Source organism: Thunnus albacares, chromosome 21 (assembly GCF_914725855.1).
Source record: "Thunnus albacares chromosome 21, fThuAlb1.1, whole genome shotgun sequence".
NCBI lineage: Eukaryota > Metazoa > Chordata > Actinopteri > Scombriformes > Scombridae > Thunnus > Thunnus albacares.
This window is the reverse complement of record NC_058126.1, coordinates 3,308,071-3,323,249: the sequence shown is the minus strand read 5'-3', so window position 1 is coordinate 3,323,249 and position 15,179 is coordinate 3,308,071. Positions and strand designations below refer to the sequence as shown.

General features: G+C 38.9%; 1 protein-coding gene across 10 annotated transcripts in view; it reads left to right on the top strand.

Annotated features, from left to right (window-relative positions):
- Positions 1–15,179, top strand: part of nebl (nebulette) — a 118,788-nt gene that overhangs the window by 94,978 nt on the left and 8,631 nt on the right. For 7 of the 10 annotated variants that reach the window (XM_044339123.1, XM_044339126.1, XM_044339124.1 and 4 more), the window contains 16 exons: positions 662–769; positions 1,560–1,670; positions 2,030–2,140; positions 6,205–6,315; positions 6,442–6,543; positions 7,021–7,125; positions 7,224–7,337; positions 10,999–11,103; positions 11,227–11,331; positions 11,463–11,570; positions 12,417–12,527; positions 13,087–13,203; positions 13,288–13,398; positions 14,046–14,150; positions 14,676–14,780; positions 14,889–14,993. The exons of 2 other annotated variants lie outside the window; for them this stretch is intronic. In XM_044339123.1, coding sequence (XP_044195058.1) covers positions 662–769; positions 1,560–1,670; positions 2,030–2,140; positions 6,205–6,315; positions 6,442–6,543; positions 7,021–7,125; positions 7,224–7,337; positions 10,999–11,103; positions 11,227–11,331; positions 11,463–11,570; positions 12,417–12,527; positions 13,087–13,203; positions 13,288–13,398; positions 14,046–14,150; positions 14,676–14,780; positions 14,889–14,993 — 1,734 coding nt within the window. The remainder of the gene's footprint in view (positions 1–661; positions 770–1,559; positions 1,671–2,029; positions 2,141–6,204; positions 6,316–6,441; positions 6,544–7,020; positions 7,126–7,223; positions 7,338–10,998; positions 11,104–11,226; positions 11,332–11,462; positions 11,571–12,416; positions 12,528–13,086; positions 13,204–13,287; positions 13,399–14,045; positions 14,151–14,675; positions 14,781–14,888; positions 14,994–15,179) is intronic. One more of the 10 variants, XM_044339129.1, reaches the window with a different exon arrangement.

Sequence of the window (15,179 nt, the reverse complement as noted above, 5' to 3'; positions counted from 1 at the left end):
TATCATTTATTTTCTAATATCAGCAAACTCAAAGAAAGCCTTCCACTGACTGAACATATAAACTCTCCTTCACTGACTGTAGGGCTGCAACTAATGATCATTATTATTATTGATTAATCTGTCGATTATTTTTTCAATCAATCAATTAGTTGTTTGGTCCATAAAATGTCACAAAATGGTAAAAAATGTCGATCAGTGTTTCCCAGAGTTCAGGATGACGTCTTCAAATCTCTTGTTTACTCAGTTTACTGTCATAAAGGACTAAAGAAACCAGAAAATATTCGTGTTGAAGAAGCTGAATCAGAGAATTTGGACTTTTTTCTTAAAAAAAAAATGACTCAAAGTGATTGATCGACTAATTGTTGCAGCTGACTGTTAATGAACTGCTGCTCAGACACTTTATGGCTGTAAAATGATTTTAAACCACAGTGCAGATGTTTGCATTTCCTTTGTAACTCTGGTCCTGTGTGTGTGTTTGACCTTCTTATGTTAAAGTAAAGATAATATTCAACATATTCAGCTTTTCAATATACACTAATATTTTCATCTACACGGAGGAAATAAATCAAACCATGTTATATTTCCTGTCACTAAAAGCCTTCATGTTACTGTCTGTATCAGTGTGTTGATGTATTTTTGTATTCTTGTGTGAATCTTGTAGTTAAAGTACAAGAAGGACAAAGAGGATCTGCCCAACACGTTATACTCTCAGCTGCCTGAAACTCTGGAGACTCAGTTTGTTAAAGAGATGAATGAGACTCACAGCGAGGTGAGAAACTCTCTCTCTGTGTGTGTTTAGTGTTTTCCTGCAAAAGCAAATTTATGCTTTTGTTTTAATTTGTTGGGTTTTTTTTACAAGTGTTTGATATTAATAATTAACTAAGAGATCTAACGCTGATGAAAATTCATGAATGTTTCTCACAGCGTGTGTTCTTTGTGCTTCTATTTAACTTCTTGTTACTTTATTTGTTAATCCTGCTTCACTAGAAATGTAACTTCATCTCATAGTAGTGTTTCACCTTTACTGGAAATAATATTAATTAAATTACACAAAGGTGCCTGCAGGCCATTAACCCTAATCCTTATTTACAAACCTTAAACATCTTTATCATCATCATAGTCAGACAGTTTTATATCATCTGCAAACAGTTGTATATCTGATTAAACCTCCGTACTACACTCACCTGTCTGGACAATAAACAAACACGTCATCAATCATCTGAAACATTCCTGCATCACATCCAAAGAAAAATGAGTCTTAAATGTCTCTAAATGACGTCTTTCATTATTCACTGTTACTCTCTGATGTACACAGAACAAACAACAGCTGATCAAGTGAACTAATCTAATGTTCAACATCAATCTTATTCATTTTAAACACCTCAGGCTGATGACTGATCACTTCAGGAACATTTTATGCCCCAAAACTAATAAAACATGATGATGATAAAAAAGATAAACTGTTGTTTTGTCCTCGTGTCTTCTGCAGACTTGTTTGTATTGTTTACTGTGTCGCTGCAGCTATTAATGTGATATTTGTTTTGTTTTTTTTTTCTCAGAGTAAATACAAGGAGGCGGGTAAGAAGGAGCTGGTTAACAGTTTGTACTCTCTGCTGCCTGAAACCAAAGACACTCAGCACGCCAAGGAGCAAACTCAGCTGCACAGTGAGGTTCGTTCAACCTGAAGTCACTGAACATAAACATGATTCGTTCTTATTCTTCGACCATTTTGCATCAAGTTCCTTTATGTTAAAGCACTTTTAACCCTGGTTTTTAAATGTGTTGTGTAAATAAAGTTAACTTTTGGCACCAGAAACAAGCTAAGGAATCAAATTGGTGCATTTATAATCATAATTAATGTAATATTCTTATAATAATATTTGAAACTGATACTTATAGCTTCAAAATAACACTTTAAATTCTCTCTCCTGTGATTGATGAGAAGTTAAAACGTGGTCGTGTTGCTTCCTTCGATGATGAATATGATCTGAGCTTCAGTAGAAAGTAGTTTTTTTGTTTTGTGTTGCAGAAGGTTTACAGGGAGGAAGGCAGGAAGGACGCCGGCTGCAGTCTGTACGCACAGATGCCCGAAACCATCGAGACCGTCTTCGCTAAAGAGCTGATCAAGACGCAGAGCGACGTAAGACCCAAATCAGTGAAATGTATCAACTTATGTAACACTTACAGACGGTTTCTTTAACTGAAGAGAAAACAGAGAAACTTTCATTTTCTCTTTAATCAATTTTATTCTAAAACGTTAAGATCTCTCAGAGATGTGAGGCGCATTTAGTGTTGATGAAGTGAGTTAATCTTACTTTTTAAAATATTTTTATTTATCATTTTTGTATGAACACAGAACAGATGGAGTCTAGAGCTGCGTCTCAAATCACAGACTTCTGTTAGTACACTGTCATGTAGTACACTGTGTACTTACTGGCGTCGTGTGTGAATTTCTACAGGGTAGTGTCGTCTCAAATCAAACATGGCTGTTGTGCACTTACCGAAAATGACAATCGCAAATTAGCATTAGCTAGCGTTAGCATTCGTGTTATCGTTCGCGCTACCAAATTATTACAGGCTGCTAAATTAACCCAAAAAACATACTGATGGTTTATATTCGACAACAATATAGTGATGCTTAGTGCTAAAAAACACATGTATAACTCACATTTGTATAATGCGGTGATGTTCACCGTAGATACAACATACCCGGCCGCCATTTCCAGTTTGCTGCCATCTCCCCTTCTGCTGTGTCTCAAATCACATACCTCTGTTAGTACGCTGTCATATAGTACACTATATATTACTGGCGTTGTGTGTGAATTTCTACAGGGTAGTGTCGTCTCAAATCAAACACAGCCGTTGTGCACTTACCGGAAATGACGATCACAAATTAGCATTAGCTAGCGTTAGCATTAGCGTTATCATTCGCGCTACCAAATCATTACAGACTGCTAAATTAACCCAAAAAACATACTGATGGCTTATATCCGACAACAGTACAGTGGTGCTTAGTGCTAAAAAACACATGTATAACTTACATTTGTATAATGTGGCGATGTTCACCGTAGTTACAACGTACCCGGCCGCCATTTCCAGTTTTAAAAGTGGTTCCTCCCCTTCCTCTACGTAGCCAAGATGGCGACCATTGAGGGCGAGAAGTGTCCACAGTTCCACACTCCTCAGTGTGAACGCACTTATGCACTCAAAATGTTAAGTGTAAGTACAGAGTTCATAATGCATTTAAAAGGGTTCAGACAGAACAAAAGAAAGCGTCTAGGTGAATATAGCAATCTTATGTTTTCCCAGTATTGAAGTCAAATGGTAAAAGTCTTTTTTTCCATTGAGTGAATGAGGTTAATCGTGTTGATAAGAAGGGCAGCAGTGGGAGGGTTTTCCTCTGGAGCATTTTGTAATAGTTTTTTTTCTACTTGTGGCCATAATAGATGTGTGTCACTTTTACTGAGACCTTCGGGAATATTTCCTAAGGTACAAAAAAAATGAAAGAGAAATCAGATTTCAGGTCACTTCTTTCCCAAAAAGGCCTAACATGTGAACAGGAGCAAAGAATATGTGCATGGTCCAGTGAGACGGATCCACACTCCCTCCAGCTGAGATCCTTCATTCATCTTAAAGTAGATATTTACTGTTATCTGAACAGCCTCACATCACTACCTGAGCTTTGCAGAAATCTCACAGCAGACTGGTGTAATCTCTGTAAGTAAAGAACGGCCTTCTGGGTATTTTAGTGAATCAGAGTGATGACAAGTGAACAAATATCACACAGGTTGGATCACAATCCGCCCAAAAAACAAGCAGAGAGGAGCTCTCAGTGTGCAGCAGGTGAGAAGATTTCTAACTAAAGAACAGATGGGAGACACCGAAACAGCAACATCCCACGATCCTCTCATTTTAACACACACACACACACACACACACACACACACACATACACATGGTGTGGTGGGAGTGTGCTGGTATCATTGTGTCTGCTGAGGCGTGAATACAGAGAGCAGCTGTGTTGTGCTCTACAGCCTGAGGACACAGACACTGACCTACTGCCTCCACACACACACACACACACACACACACACACACACACACACACACACACACAAAGACAAACAGCGACGGCAGGTTGAAGCCCACAAACTAAGACAGACAGGATCACTGCTAAAACCTCTGACACCTCTGAATGAACCACAGATGTAAATGAACTCAACTTCCACCTTAAACCTTCTAACATGAGCTTTATAAAGCAGGTAATTAAAGGCAGAGCTTGTGTTCAGAGAGCAGCCTGTGTCTCCACAGACGACAGATAACAAAATCAAGTCAAAGTGAAATGCATGTTTGTGCAGAAAGGACACACACTGTAGTTCATTTTAGGTCATATGTTGAGCTCTATACTGTTATATGAAGCCATAAAAACACTTAAATACTTCTGCATCAGTCTGGTTTTTATACATCTTCAAATCTGCAAAAAAAGTGCTTTCCATCTTGTGAATGTTACCCCAAAAAGTTAAAAAAAAAAAGGAAAGAAATAGTTGATAAAACATTCTCACCATAAGATCTATTTAGTAGCTACTCTGGAGGTTTGGATCATATCATATAATTTGCTTAGTTGTCGTTAAATTGTAGATTTTTCTGAGCACTTAAAGGTCTCTGTGTTGGATTAAATGTTGAAACTAAAAGTTTCTTCTTGAGTTTGGAAAACAGGAAATGACATTTATTTTATTATACACGAGCTTCTGGTTGTTCATGTTGGTTAAAACTTTTCTGCAGCTGCTTCAGAATAAACTCTGAAATGTTTTTTTATGAGATTCCTGCAGGTATTTTAGTAACATTTGATTTTTGTGCACAAAAGAATTGGAAAAAAAAAAAAAAAAGCGTCTCCACACCTGAATATGTGACAGGTGCGTCGGAGGAAAAAGCACAACGAGAATAAAGATGTGAAAACCTCCCGCACACCGTCTCACTTACTGCTGAAATATTTATTAGTTTACCACGTTTCGGCTCATCCGATTGGATAACTGAGGCAGCGTCTTTGTGTGTGTGTGTGTGTGTGTGTGTGTGTACATATTGAAGTGTGCAGATGCTCGTCCGTACACCTGATGATGAAGGTCGGACACACTGAAACGTCGTAAACTAATAAATATTCCAGCAGTGAGCGAGACGGTTGTTTTTGTTGTAAGTGCACAGAAGAAAAAAACAGGGAATCAGTTGTTTTGTTTATAGTTTCTATTGATGTAAAAACCAACAAGAATCTGTATGAAATGAAACATAAAGCAGCTGCAGAGGTGTTGAAGTTACATGAGACGACCTGTGTATCTGGTATTCTGGTATTCAGGAGGTTTGCAGCACATATACGGTTTATATATGTGTATATGTGTGTGTTTTACAGATGAGGGTTATTGTTTGATGTCAGTCGGGGGGGGGGGGCTAGAAAATCAAAGCTGTGGTTAAACTGGGGCAGAGTCCCGACGCTTTCTGCTTTCATGTGTCGTTGACCGAGCAATGCGACGCTAACTGGAGCGTATGATAAACTGTAGACTACCTACTGTCAACAACAGCAGCTCAGACTGTCTGCAGAACAGCGTTACAATACAACCTGACCTCACAGAGCCGCAGGCTGGACGACCAGCTGCAGGATGAACATCACACCATCTTCAATATGATTATTATTGATTAGAAAAGTACAGTTAATTCCACAAAATGTCATGGCTTCATGTTTCTAAACCACCTTAATATTGTTCTATGATGTATTTTGTGTGCAGACATCTAAAACATTATGTAGAAGTAGAGTTGAAGTGATTGACAAGGTGGAAACATCTAATAATTATGTTGTTTCCTCAAATAAGCAGAAAATGATGATTATTCTCTTAACAGCTTCCCGTTAAACCAGTCAAACATGTTTATTGAACATAAAGTCAAACAGAAAGAAGACAGCAGGCCTGTAAATCTGAACATTTCTGCGTCATGCTGTGAGTTTCTCATTTTTCACAGTTGGAAGCAGCTCGTCTTATTTTTAGGCAAACGAACGACGTCGTTGTTCTGCAACAGGCTGAATTACTCATCAGATATTTTTCTCCCTGAATCCATCATCATCATCCTGCTTTGTTTTTTTTTTTTTGCAGCATCTATTTAACTGTCTGTATTTTTCCATCTTCTTGGTATTTTTTCTTCTTTCATCTTTTATCTATGTAGAAATTCTACAAGGAGAAGTACAACCGTGAGAAAGGGAAGTCCAGCTACACCAACATGAAGACGCTGCCGGAGGTGGAGCACGCCATGGAGGTCAACAAGAACCAGAGCGATGTAAATACACACACACACACACACACACACACACACACGTACACGTTGAGTTAAATGTAAGCGGAGGATAAAACAGAGCATCTATAAATGTGTCATGTGATATAATCGACTGTCTGCTGGTCTCAGGTCGGCTACAGGAAAGGTAAAGAGGAGCTTCATCACTACAACACGGTGCCAGACAGACCTGACATCGTCAACGCCACCAACGCAGCTAAACTGGCCAGCGACGTGAGTCTGAGCGTGTGTGTGTGTGTGTGTGTGTGTGTGTGTGTGTGTGAACATACTGTATAACAGCATCTGATCTGACAATAATTTCCATGACAACAGCCTCGTTCACCAGCTGTTCTCTTGAGCGGAAACGCTGATTAATTATAGAAAACGTTCTGCGGTTAACACTGAACCGTCGTTATGTAAGAGTGGTTCATGGGAAGTGTGTGTGTGTGTGTGTGTGTGTGTGTGTGTGTGTGTGTGTGTGTGAGAGAAAGTCAAACATCTTACAGAAGAACAAGTATAATCTCTACTAGCATGTGTGTGTATCTATTGTGTTGAATTATTAGTGAGTGTGTGTCTGCAGCCCTGTACGTGTGTGTATAGTTTGTGTTTTTACGTTTTTGGCGTTTATTTGCACACTAATGTACATGTAGATTGTGTTTAATGTGTGTGTGTGTGTGTGTGTGTGTGTGTGTGTGTGTGTGACGTCTACAGGTGGCCTATAAGAATAACAACAAGCAGCCGGTTTACAGCGACTGTTCTGTTTTGGCCCGAACTGACATCCAGCACGCCAAGGAGGTCTCAAAACTGGCCAGCCAGGTAACACACAGAGCCTACCCAGCATGCATTGGGCAGGAAACGTTCTAGTCGATGTCTCCAGCAGTCAGTCAATCAATCGGTCTCTGTCCCTCCTGCAGGTGAAGTATAAGGAGAAGTTTGACAGAGATTTAAAGGGCCAGAAACCTCGTTATAACCCACTGGACTGTCTCTCCTTCAAACACTCACAAGCTGCTTCTGCTCTGGCCAGTCAGGTGAGTGATCACATGACCTCTCTCACAGGGTTTCACATCATTTCATTCGCTCTCGCTGTGAGAATCAACATGTAGAGACCTGGAATCAATATGATGACGTCTAATATATCACAGAGATTCATCATCATCATCACATGATCCACCAAGTCCATGTTCTAGAGATAGACCAGTTCAATATGTCAGCTGATTTTAGCTTATTGCAGATATATCAGTATTGGTGTTTATGTTGGCCAACAAACAGGAAACTGCGACCAAATCACCAGAATAAAACGCTGGAATTGTACATTTCTGCAAACCACAGATACGTTGAATCTCTACGTTTCAATCGCATTCCGTATGTGGTTTAAAATCACATTAAACGGCTGTTATCAGTTGATATTTATGTTTTATGATGAGACGACACTGGCACAAAGAACACTTAGTCAGGTTTAGGGAAAGATGATGGTTCGGGTTAAAATACTCGGTTTTGTTGTCAGAAAAACAGCTGCAAACGTCCCGACTTCTTACTAAAAGTATCTGATTTTGGTGACGGTTTCGCAACTTCCTGCCGTGCAACTAACTTTCTAGCCAATCAGCCGACTCGCCTCGTCTTAACATGAAAGTCACAGCTACGTCACTTTCCCTGTGATACGTACTATAGAGATGTTGATGTGTACTGAAACATAGAGATTCAGCGTATCTGTGGTTACGGATGCTAACATTGTTTTCTGGTGACTGGGCTGGAAACCACCAAACAAGGTGTGAGATCGTTTAGAAACAGTGTCACCATTACAGAGTTTGTCCACCAGAGAGTGCTGATGAGTTGATTTTTCAAACGTAAATTGTCTCGCTCAGTACTCACAATTCTTCAAAAAAATAAAATAGAATCGAAAGGAGCCTTATCAAGACAGTTTTTGTTATGTGTTTAGGTTTAAACTATCAGTTGAAATGAACTGAAACCTGCTGCTGACTGAAAGGAACAAAATCAATCTGAAATCTGATCAGATTATTTCAGGAACAGGCTGCTTTAATCTGAAGTTGGAGTTAATTGTTTAAACATGAAAAGATTTGTGTTTTCTCAATGAGCTCCAGCAAAATTAACACAAAAAGCGAATTTCAGACTAAAACTGTAAACTTGTCAGATTCCACTTTGATTTGCTGAACTCAGACTTTAAACTTCAGGGTTTATGTATTTACATAAAACAAGGACGTGGGCTGGGTACCAGGGTCTATACGACGAAACTGTGAAACAATCCGATTGTGGAACCGTCTAATCAAAATGTCAGAGGACAGAATAAATAAGAAAGTATTTATGTGGAGTGAATGATGTAGTTCTCCAGTTAGAGGAGGTGGATACGCTGTATATCTGTAGGAACAACCTGTGATGTCATGTTAACTTTATTAAAAACAAGAAAAATGGTTTGAAAATGTTCTGTCAAAGCCAAAATTAAGAACAAATATATATATATATATATGCATATCAAACAGAATTATATGTAACATCTGGTTCATCTAGAGGTCAAAGATATAGAGCTGGTTCTTCTTCTGGCCGTTGAGTTTGGTCGATTCAAAAATATTCAGGAGGAAAATAGATTGTGTGAGAATTGTGATTTGGGTGAAGTGGAAACAAACTATGAAGACTTAAGAGAACTAAACAACTAAACCCTGAAATATTTTGGTGTTCAGATGATCAAAAACTAGAATGGCTGATTAATGTTGATGTATTTATTTTATCTCAAAAGCCTGAAAAGAAGACGAGACAGATTGTTTAATCAGTGTTTACTTAGACTCTTCAGTAATAAATGTCTGAACTATTTAATGATGCTCTCTAGATCTGATTCTTACAGTATACACGTTGTACTCTGGTCCTGGCTTGTTGGACTTCATGCGTTCTGGACGTACAGTCGTATGCATGACACAATAATACAAATTCATTCATATAATCCTGTAAAACTTTGTTGAGAGGTTTCAGAGGTTTCAGAGGTTCAGCTCTTGTTGTTGTTTAGATGCTCTGGGGACAGTTTTGATCCGTCAGACAAACGTTACTGAGACTAAACTTTAATGATTCTGATTGAACACAGCTGATCAGAATCATCAGATCTGGTTTCTTCCTGCTCACCTGGAGACGTTTTCTTCTTTTCTTTTCAACCGTCGAGATAAACGAGTCCGAGAGGAACAAAACTGCGTCTGTTTAACGTGTTTGTGTGTCTCATTCACTTTGACACACACACACACACACACACACACACACACACACACTCTAAAATTCAGTCTGTTGTGTGGGCGTAACCATGGCAACCTTTGTGAGGCAAATGGAGTGGGATTGTAGGATGAAAGCTTGAGAAGTTGAAGAGGCTTCACACACAAACACACATACACACACACACACACACACACATGCAGATAATAGCAGCCGAACAGATGAACACACATGTACATGAAGATGGCTGAGCAGCTGAAACACACACACACACACACACACACACACACACACACACACACACACACACACACACGCTGCCACGGTTTCAGTGTTAGTCCGGCTGTTGCCCACACAGCACACAGAAAAAGAGCCTTTCCACTTCACGACGTTGCGTAACAGCTTGTTGTTGCTGAACGCTGCCCAGTGTTCAGGAACGCTGCTCGTTTCTCTCTCGGCTCAGAGCTGCTTTTCAGAAAAAAAAAAAAAAAAAAAAAAAGCCTCTTACAGAGACGAAAGACTCTGAGGCATCATGATACGCAGGCAGGTTTCTGAATGCAGGTCGTTCTCTGAAAAGACTCCGTTTGGAAACGACGTCGGCGCCAAATCAGCGAAGGGAAACATGAAAGACGTTTGAGGTGTGCAGAGAAATTAAAATAAGAATATTCAACATGTTTCTCTCTCAGAAACATCGACGGAGCAGCAGGACTGACGTGTGTTTTCTCATGTTATGAAGTCTGATGTTGTATTTACCAAAGTTTTATAACTTTTAACCAGGAAAGTTCATCATTAACATGAGATACAGAGTATTTATAATGATGTCTAGATATGGACTGTTGGGCTCGATACCAGGAATTAAGATCTGATTCCCAGCAGCAGGTTGAGATTTTCAGCAGATGTTCGTCTGTATACTGAAGGATGTTGTACTGTATGTAAAGCAAAGTCTCCAAACTTATTAACAGGATATTTATTGAGTTTTTTAAAGATTCACACACAACCAATCAGAGGTAAAAGTGATGAGAGGATCAGTTGATTCTGTGTTTTCTACTTGAAAGACAAGAGTCCTTTTAAAGAGGAATAGTTGTTCTATTCAGTAATAATACTACATCATTTAATGGATATGAAAGAATATCATCAGGAAGTTAGAATAAACATAATTTCATGAATTTAAAAAAAAAGAAAATCAAACTTCTTTTAAGGAAAGAAATCCCAGAAAAAAGAGAGATATATATGAAATATGAACAGGATATTTATTCAGCTTTATAAAGATTCACACACAAACAATCAGAGGTAAAACTGATGAGAGACACTGTCCCTTTAAGAGGAATAGTTCATGTTCTATTAAAAAAATAATAATTTAATGGATATGAAAGAATAGTCAGAAAGTTAGAATAAACATAATTTCAACTTGTTTTACAGTCAGAAATCCCAGGAAAAGAGAGATATATTCCAGTAACAGAGACTCTTTGTTCTGCCCATCAGGTGAAATATAAAACCAACCAGAACCAGAAACCTGAAGGTTCTTCAGACCTGCCGAACCTCCTGCAGCTGGAACACGTCCTGCACGCCAGCAAACTGCAGAGCAACGTATGACATCACACAAACATGCTAAAAAACAGCTTCAGTCACAGGTTGAATGATGGATAATATATTGATATATATATATATATATATATGTATGTGTGTGTGTGTGTGTGTGTGTGTGATCAGGTGGAGTATAAGAAGAAGTACCAGCAGACGAAGGCTCTCTTCCACATCGCTCTGGACACAGCTGAACAGCTCCACCACAAGGAGAACGCAGTGCTGCACAGCCAGGTTCTTCTTCTGTTGATGCTCCTCTTCCTCTTCCTCTTCCTCTTCCTCTCTCTCTGTGTTTATCAGTGAACACAAATGAGTCAGTGTGTTTGTTTGTTTGTTTGTTTGTTTGTTTGTTTGTTTTTATCCAGGTGAAGTACAGAGAGGAGTATGAGAAGAGTAAAGGTCGATCTCAGATGGAGTTTGGAGACACTCAGACGTACAAAGTGTCCAAAGAAGCGCAGAAGATGCAGAGCGAGGTAAAAACTAAACGCTCCCTCTCTCCTCCTGCGTGTTCGTCCAAAAACAGTCAACAAGCTCAACTCTGCACTCAGAGGCTGAAATATGAGCTTTAAAGAGGATACAAGTGTGTGACTGTGTGTGTTTCTTTACCTTTATAACATATTTAGATTCTCTCTTTACTTCTTAACCAGCTACACTCTCAGTTGTTTCTGAGGCTGAACATAAATTATATTTTTGAAAAGACTCAAACCAGCAGTGTGTCGGTCCGTCTCTACTCTGTCTGTGGCCTCAAACCCCATTACTGAAGACTTAAATCTTTAAAAACACCTAACAGACATATAGTTTCAATTTAAATGTATTATATTATAAACATACAGCTTTTAATCAAACACACATTTGTTGGGAACTATTTTCAGCGGCGGATGAATCCACATTTGGTGCTCTATTATTTATGGGATGAAGTGATGTCATGACAGCAGGTTTTATTCAGAGCTGAAACTAATAATTGATCAGTTGATCAACAGACGATGAATCATTTTGATGATTTATGAATCATTTCAGTAATTTTTTCTCCCAAAAAAGCCAAACATTCATTGTTTGCAGCGTCTTGACTGTAAATAATTGTTCTTTTCTTTGTCACACTTGATTGTTTTTGTGTTTTAAACTGTTTGTCTGACAAAACAACCGATCTGAAGACATTAACTTTGGCTTCAGGACATCATGATGGACACTCGTCACTATTTTCTGACATTTTATACCAAAAGAATGAACAGTTAATTGAGAAAATAACAAACAGATCAATTGATAATGAAAGTAATCATTAGTTTAATTACTGACACACAGTGTGTTCATCTCTGTCTCAGAGGGAGTATCGGAGGGACTTTGAGGAGCAGATGAAGGGTAAAGCTCTGGTTGATGTTGACCAGACACCTGGATACCTGACGGCCCGCCATGCTAGCAGCCTGCTGAGTGAGGTAACACACACACACACACACACATACACACACACACACACACACTGATATGGCATTTTTACACAAATTTTGAGTTTTTCTCTAATCATGTTTAAACTTTGTGATGCCAGTGGTTCCCAAACTTTATCACTTCTGACCCCTCAGCACAAGCTGTGACCTCAGAGTGGTCATCAGTCCTGATCAATGATTTCTCCCTCCTCGATTAGTCTCAACTGATGGATTTTTTAAAGCCTGAAGAGTTAAAAATATCCAGTATTTTACAGATTTGAAGGATTTTAGAGGCATGAAGACTTGAAAATATCCAGTATTTCACTTATTCTAAGTTAAAATATCCAGTATTTTATTTAATTCTTCGATTTCTACATGAAAATATCCAGTATTTTACTTGTTTTAGGTGAAAACATCGAGTATTTAAATATCCAGGATTTTACATATTTGAAGGATTTTTAGAAGTGAAATCATTTATGTGAGAAAACTATTAATTATAAATAAATTAAACATCTTTCTGAAACATTCACACTATTATTAACGTCGTACTCTGACGTCTCCGTCTCTGCAGAAGGAGTACAGGAAGGACCTGGAGCAGGAGGTGAAGGGTCGCGGTTTATCCGGCATCGGTCTGGAGGAAACTCCTGAGCTGCTGAGGATTAAAAACGCCAACCAGATACTGAACCAGGTAAAACAAACACACACACACACATTTAGACAGTGATCAGAGGATCAGTGTGTGACTGTGTGTTGTTTGTTGTGTGTTTAACAGAAAGAGTATCGCAGGGATCTGGAGACGGAGATTGTGGGTAAAGGAATGGAGCTGAGCGCCGAGGTCCTCGAGATACAAAGAGCCCAGAGAGCCTCGGCGATCCAGAGCCAGGTAGACCAGGGTCTGAGGCTTTAACGAGTCCTGTAACAGAGGAGGAGAAACTAAGAGGACTGTAGATTATGACAAAGTTGTTTCAAAAAGTTTTGCTTCATTTCATATTTTAAACTTATCAACATCATTTGGTCTTTGGTGCTGATGGACAGTTTGATGCGTATTAAACCAGTTATATTTATTTATGAAACAGGACTGAGGAGCCTTGAAGTTTAATTTTAAATTTCTGGGTTTGTTAATGAATTGGAATTAGTACAAATGTTCTTTTCATTTTGATCAACAAATGTACATTTTCTACATTTCAGACCTGTTTTATCATGAAGAGATTCTTTAATTGAAGTACGAAATGTGATACAGACACCAAAGATACACATTTAGGACGACAGAAATTAAATTAAAATTAACTTTAAAAAGTGTTTATGATTTAGAGACAAACAGACAAGAACAAAATGAAACTTAGAAAGTCGTTATTGTTGAATGAAAGAAGCTTGTTATAAAACTACAGTTACAGCCTCATCCATTACAATGATGATAAACCCATGATGTGTGTGTGTGTGTGTCTGTGTGTGTGTGTGTGTGTGTGTGTGTGTGTCTGTGTGTGTGTGTGTGTGTGTGTGTGTGTCTGTGTGTGTGTGTGTGTGTCACAGAGGTGCTACAAGCAGACGGAGCAGCTCAGAGGAAACTCGTACGGGACGGTTACCGACACTCCTGAACTGCTGCACGCCTCCTACCTCAAAGACGTCTACAGCCAGGTGTGTGTGTGTGTGTGTGTGTGTGTGTGTGTGTGTGTGTGTGTGTGTGTGTGTGTGTGTGTGTGAGTAAAAAACAAAAGAGGTGTTTGGACTTAGTCGCACCAACAAAATGCCAGTTTGATCCATGAGCCAGCAGGATAAATCTGGGCAGCAAAGTGAAAGTGAAAAAGAACATTACTCCCCTACAGTATACAAGTATTTACAGAAACACACACACACACATAAAAAACACACACACACACACACACACACACACACACACACACACATACGCATACACACATACACACACACACACACACACACATACACTGCTATTATTATATTAACTACAACTGAAAACTCATCTTTTACCTGGAAACTTAATTATTAATTAATTTTAATCCTTTTCATTATGTTTTTTAATGTTCTAAACATTGCATCTGTCTTTTTTATGTTTTCTGAACCACATTGTATTTATCATTATTATTATTATTGTTTTTGTTATTATTGTTATTCTTGTTATTATACTACTGTCTCCTGTAGAAGAAGTATAAGGACGAGGCTCAGCGGCTGAAGGGACGCTACAGCCTGATGTCAGAAACTCCAGAGATGGAACGAGTCAAAGCCAACCAGCAACACATCAGCTCTGTGAGGACACACATACAAATACAACATGTGAACTCTACCAGCCAGGTTCAAACTGACCCTGTAAAGCCTCCTGACTCAGTGTCTGATTGTCTCTCTGTCGCCCTCTAGCTGCGATACTGCTGGGACTCCAAGCTGATGAGAGGTTTAATGTCTTCAGTCGCAGAGACGCCAGAGATCGTCCTCGCCAGAGAGAACGCCAAGAAGATCAGCGATGTACGTATGCATGCACATACACTCAGACATCATGCATTAAAAGAATTATGTTTGCAAAGGTTTTTTTGTTATTTCTTTTTTTAATTAGACAGATCTCTTGAACAAACAAACACTGGACCCACTGTTGACTAAGCATATTCACAGGTATAAGTAATAATAATCAGTATGCATCTGGGAGGGTAGAAA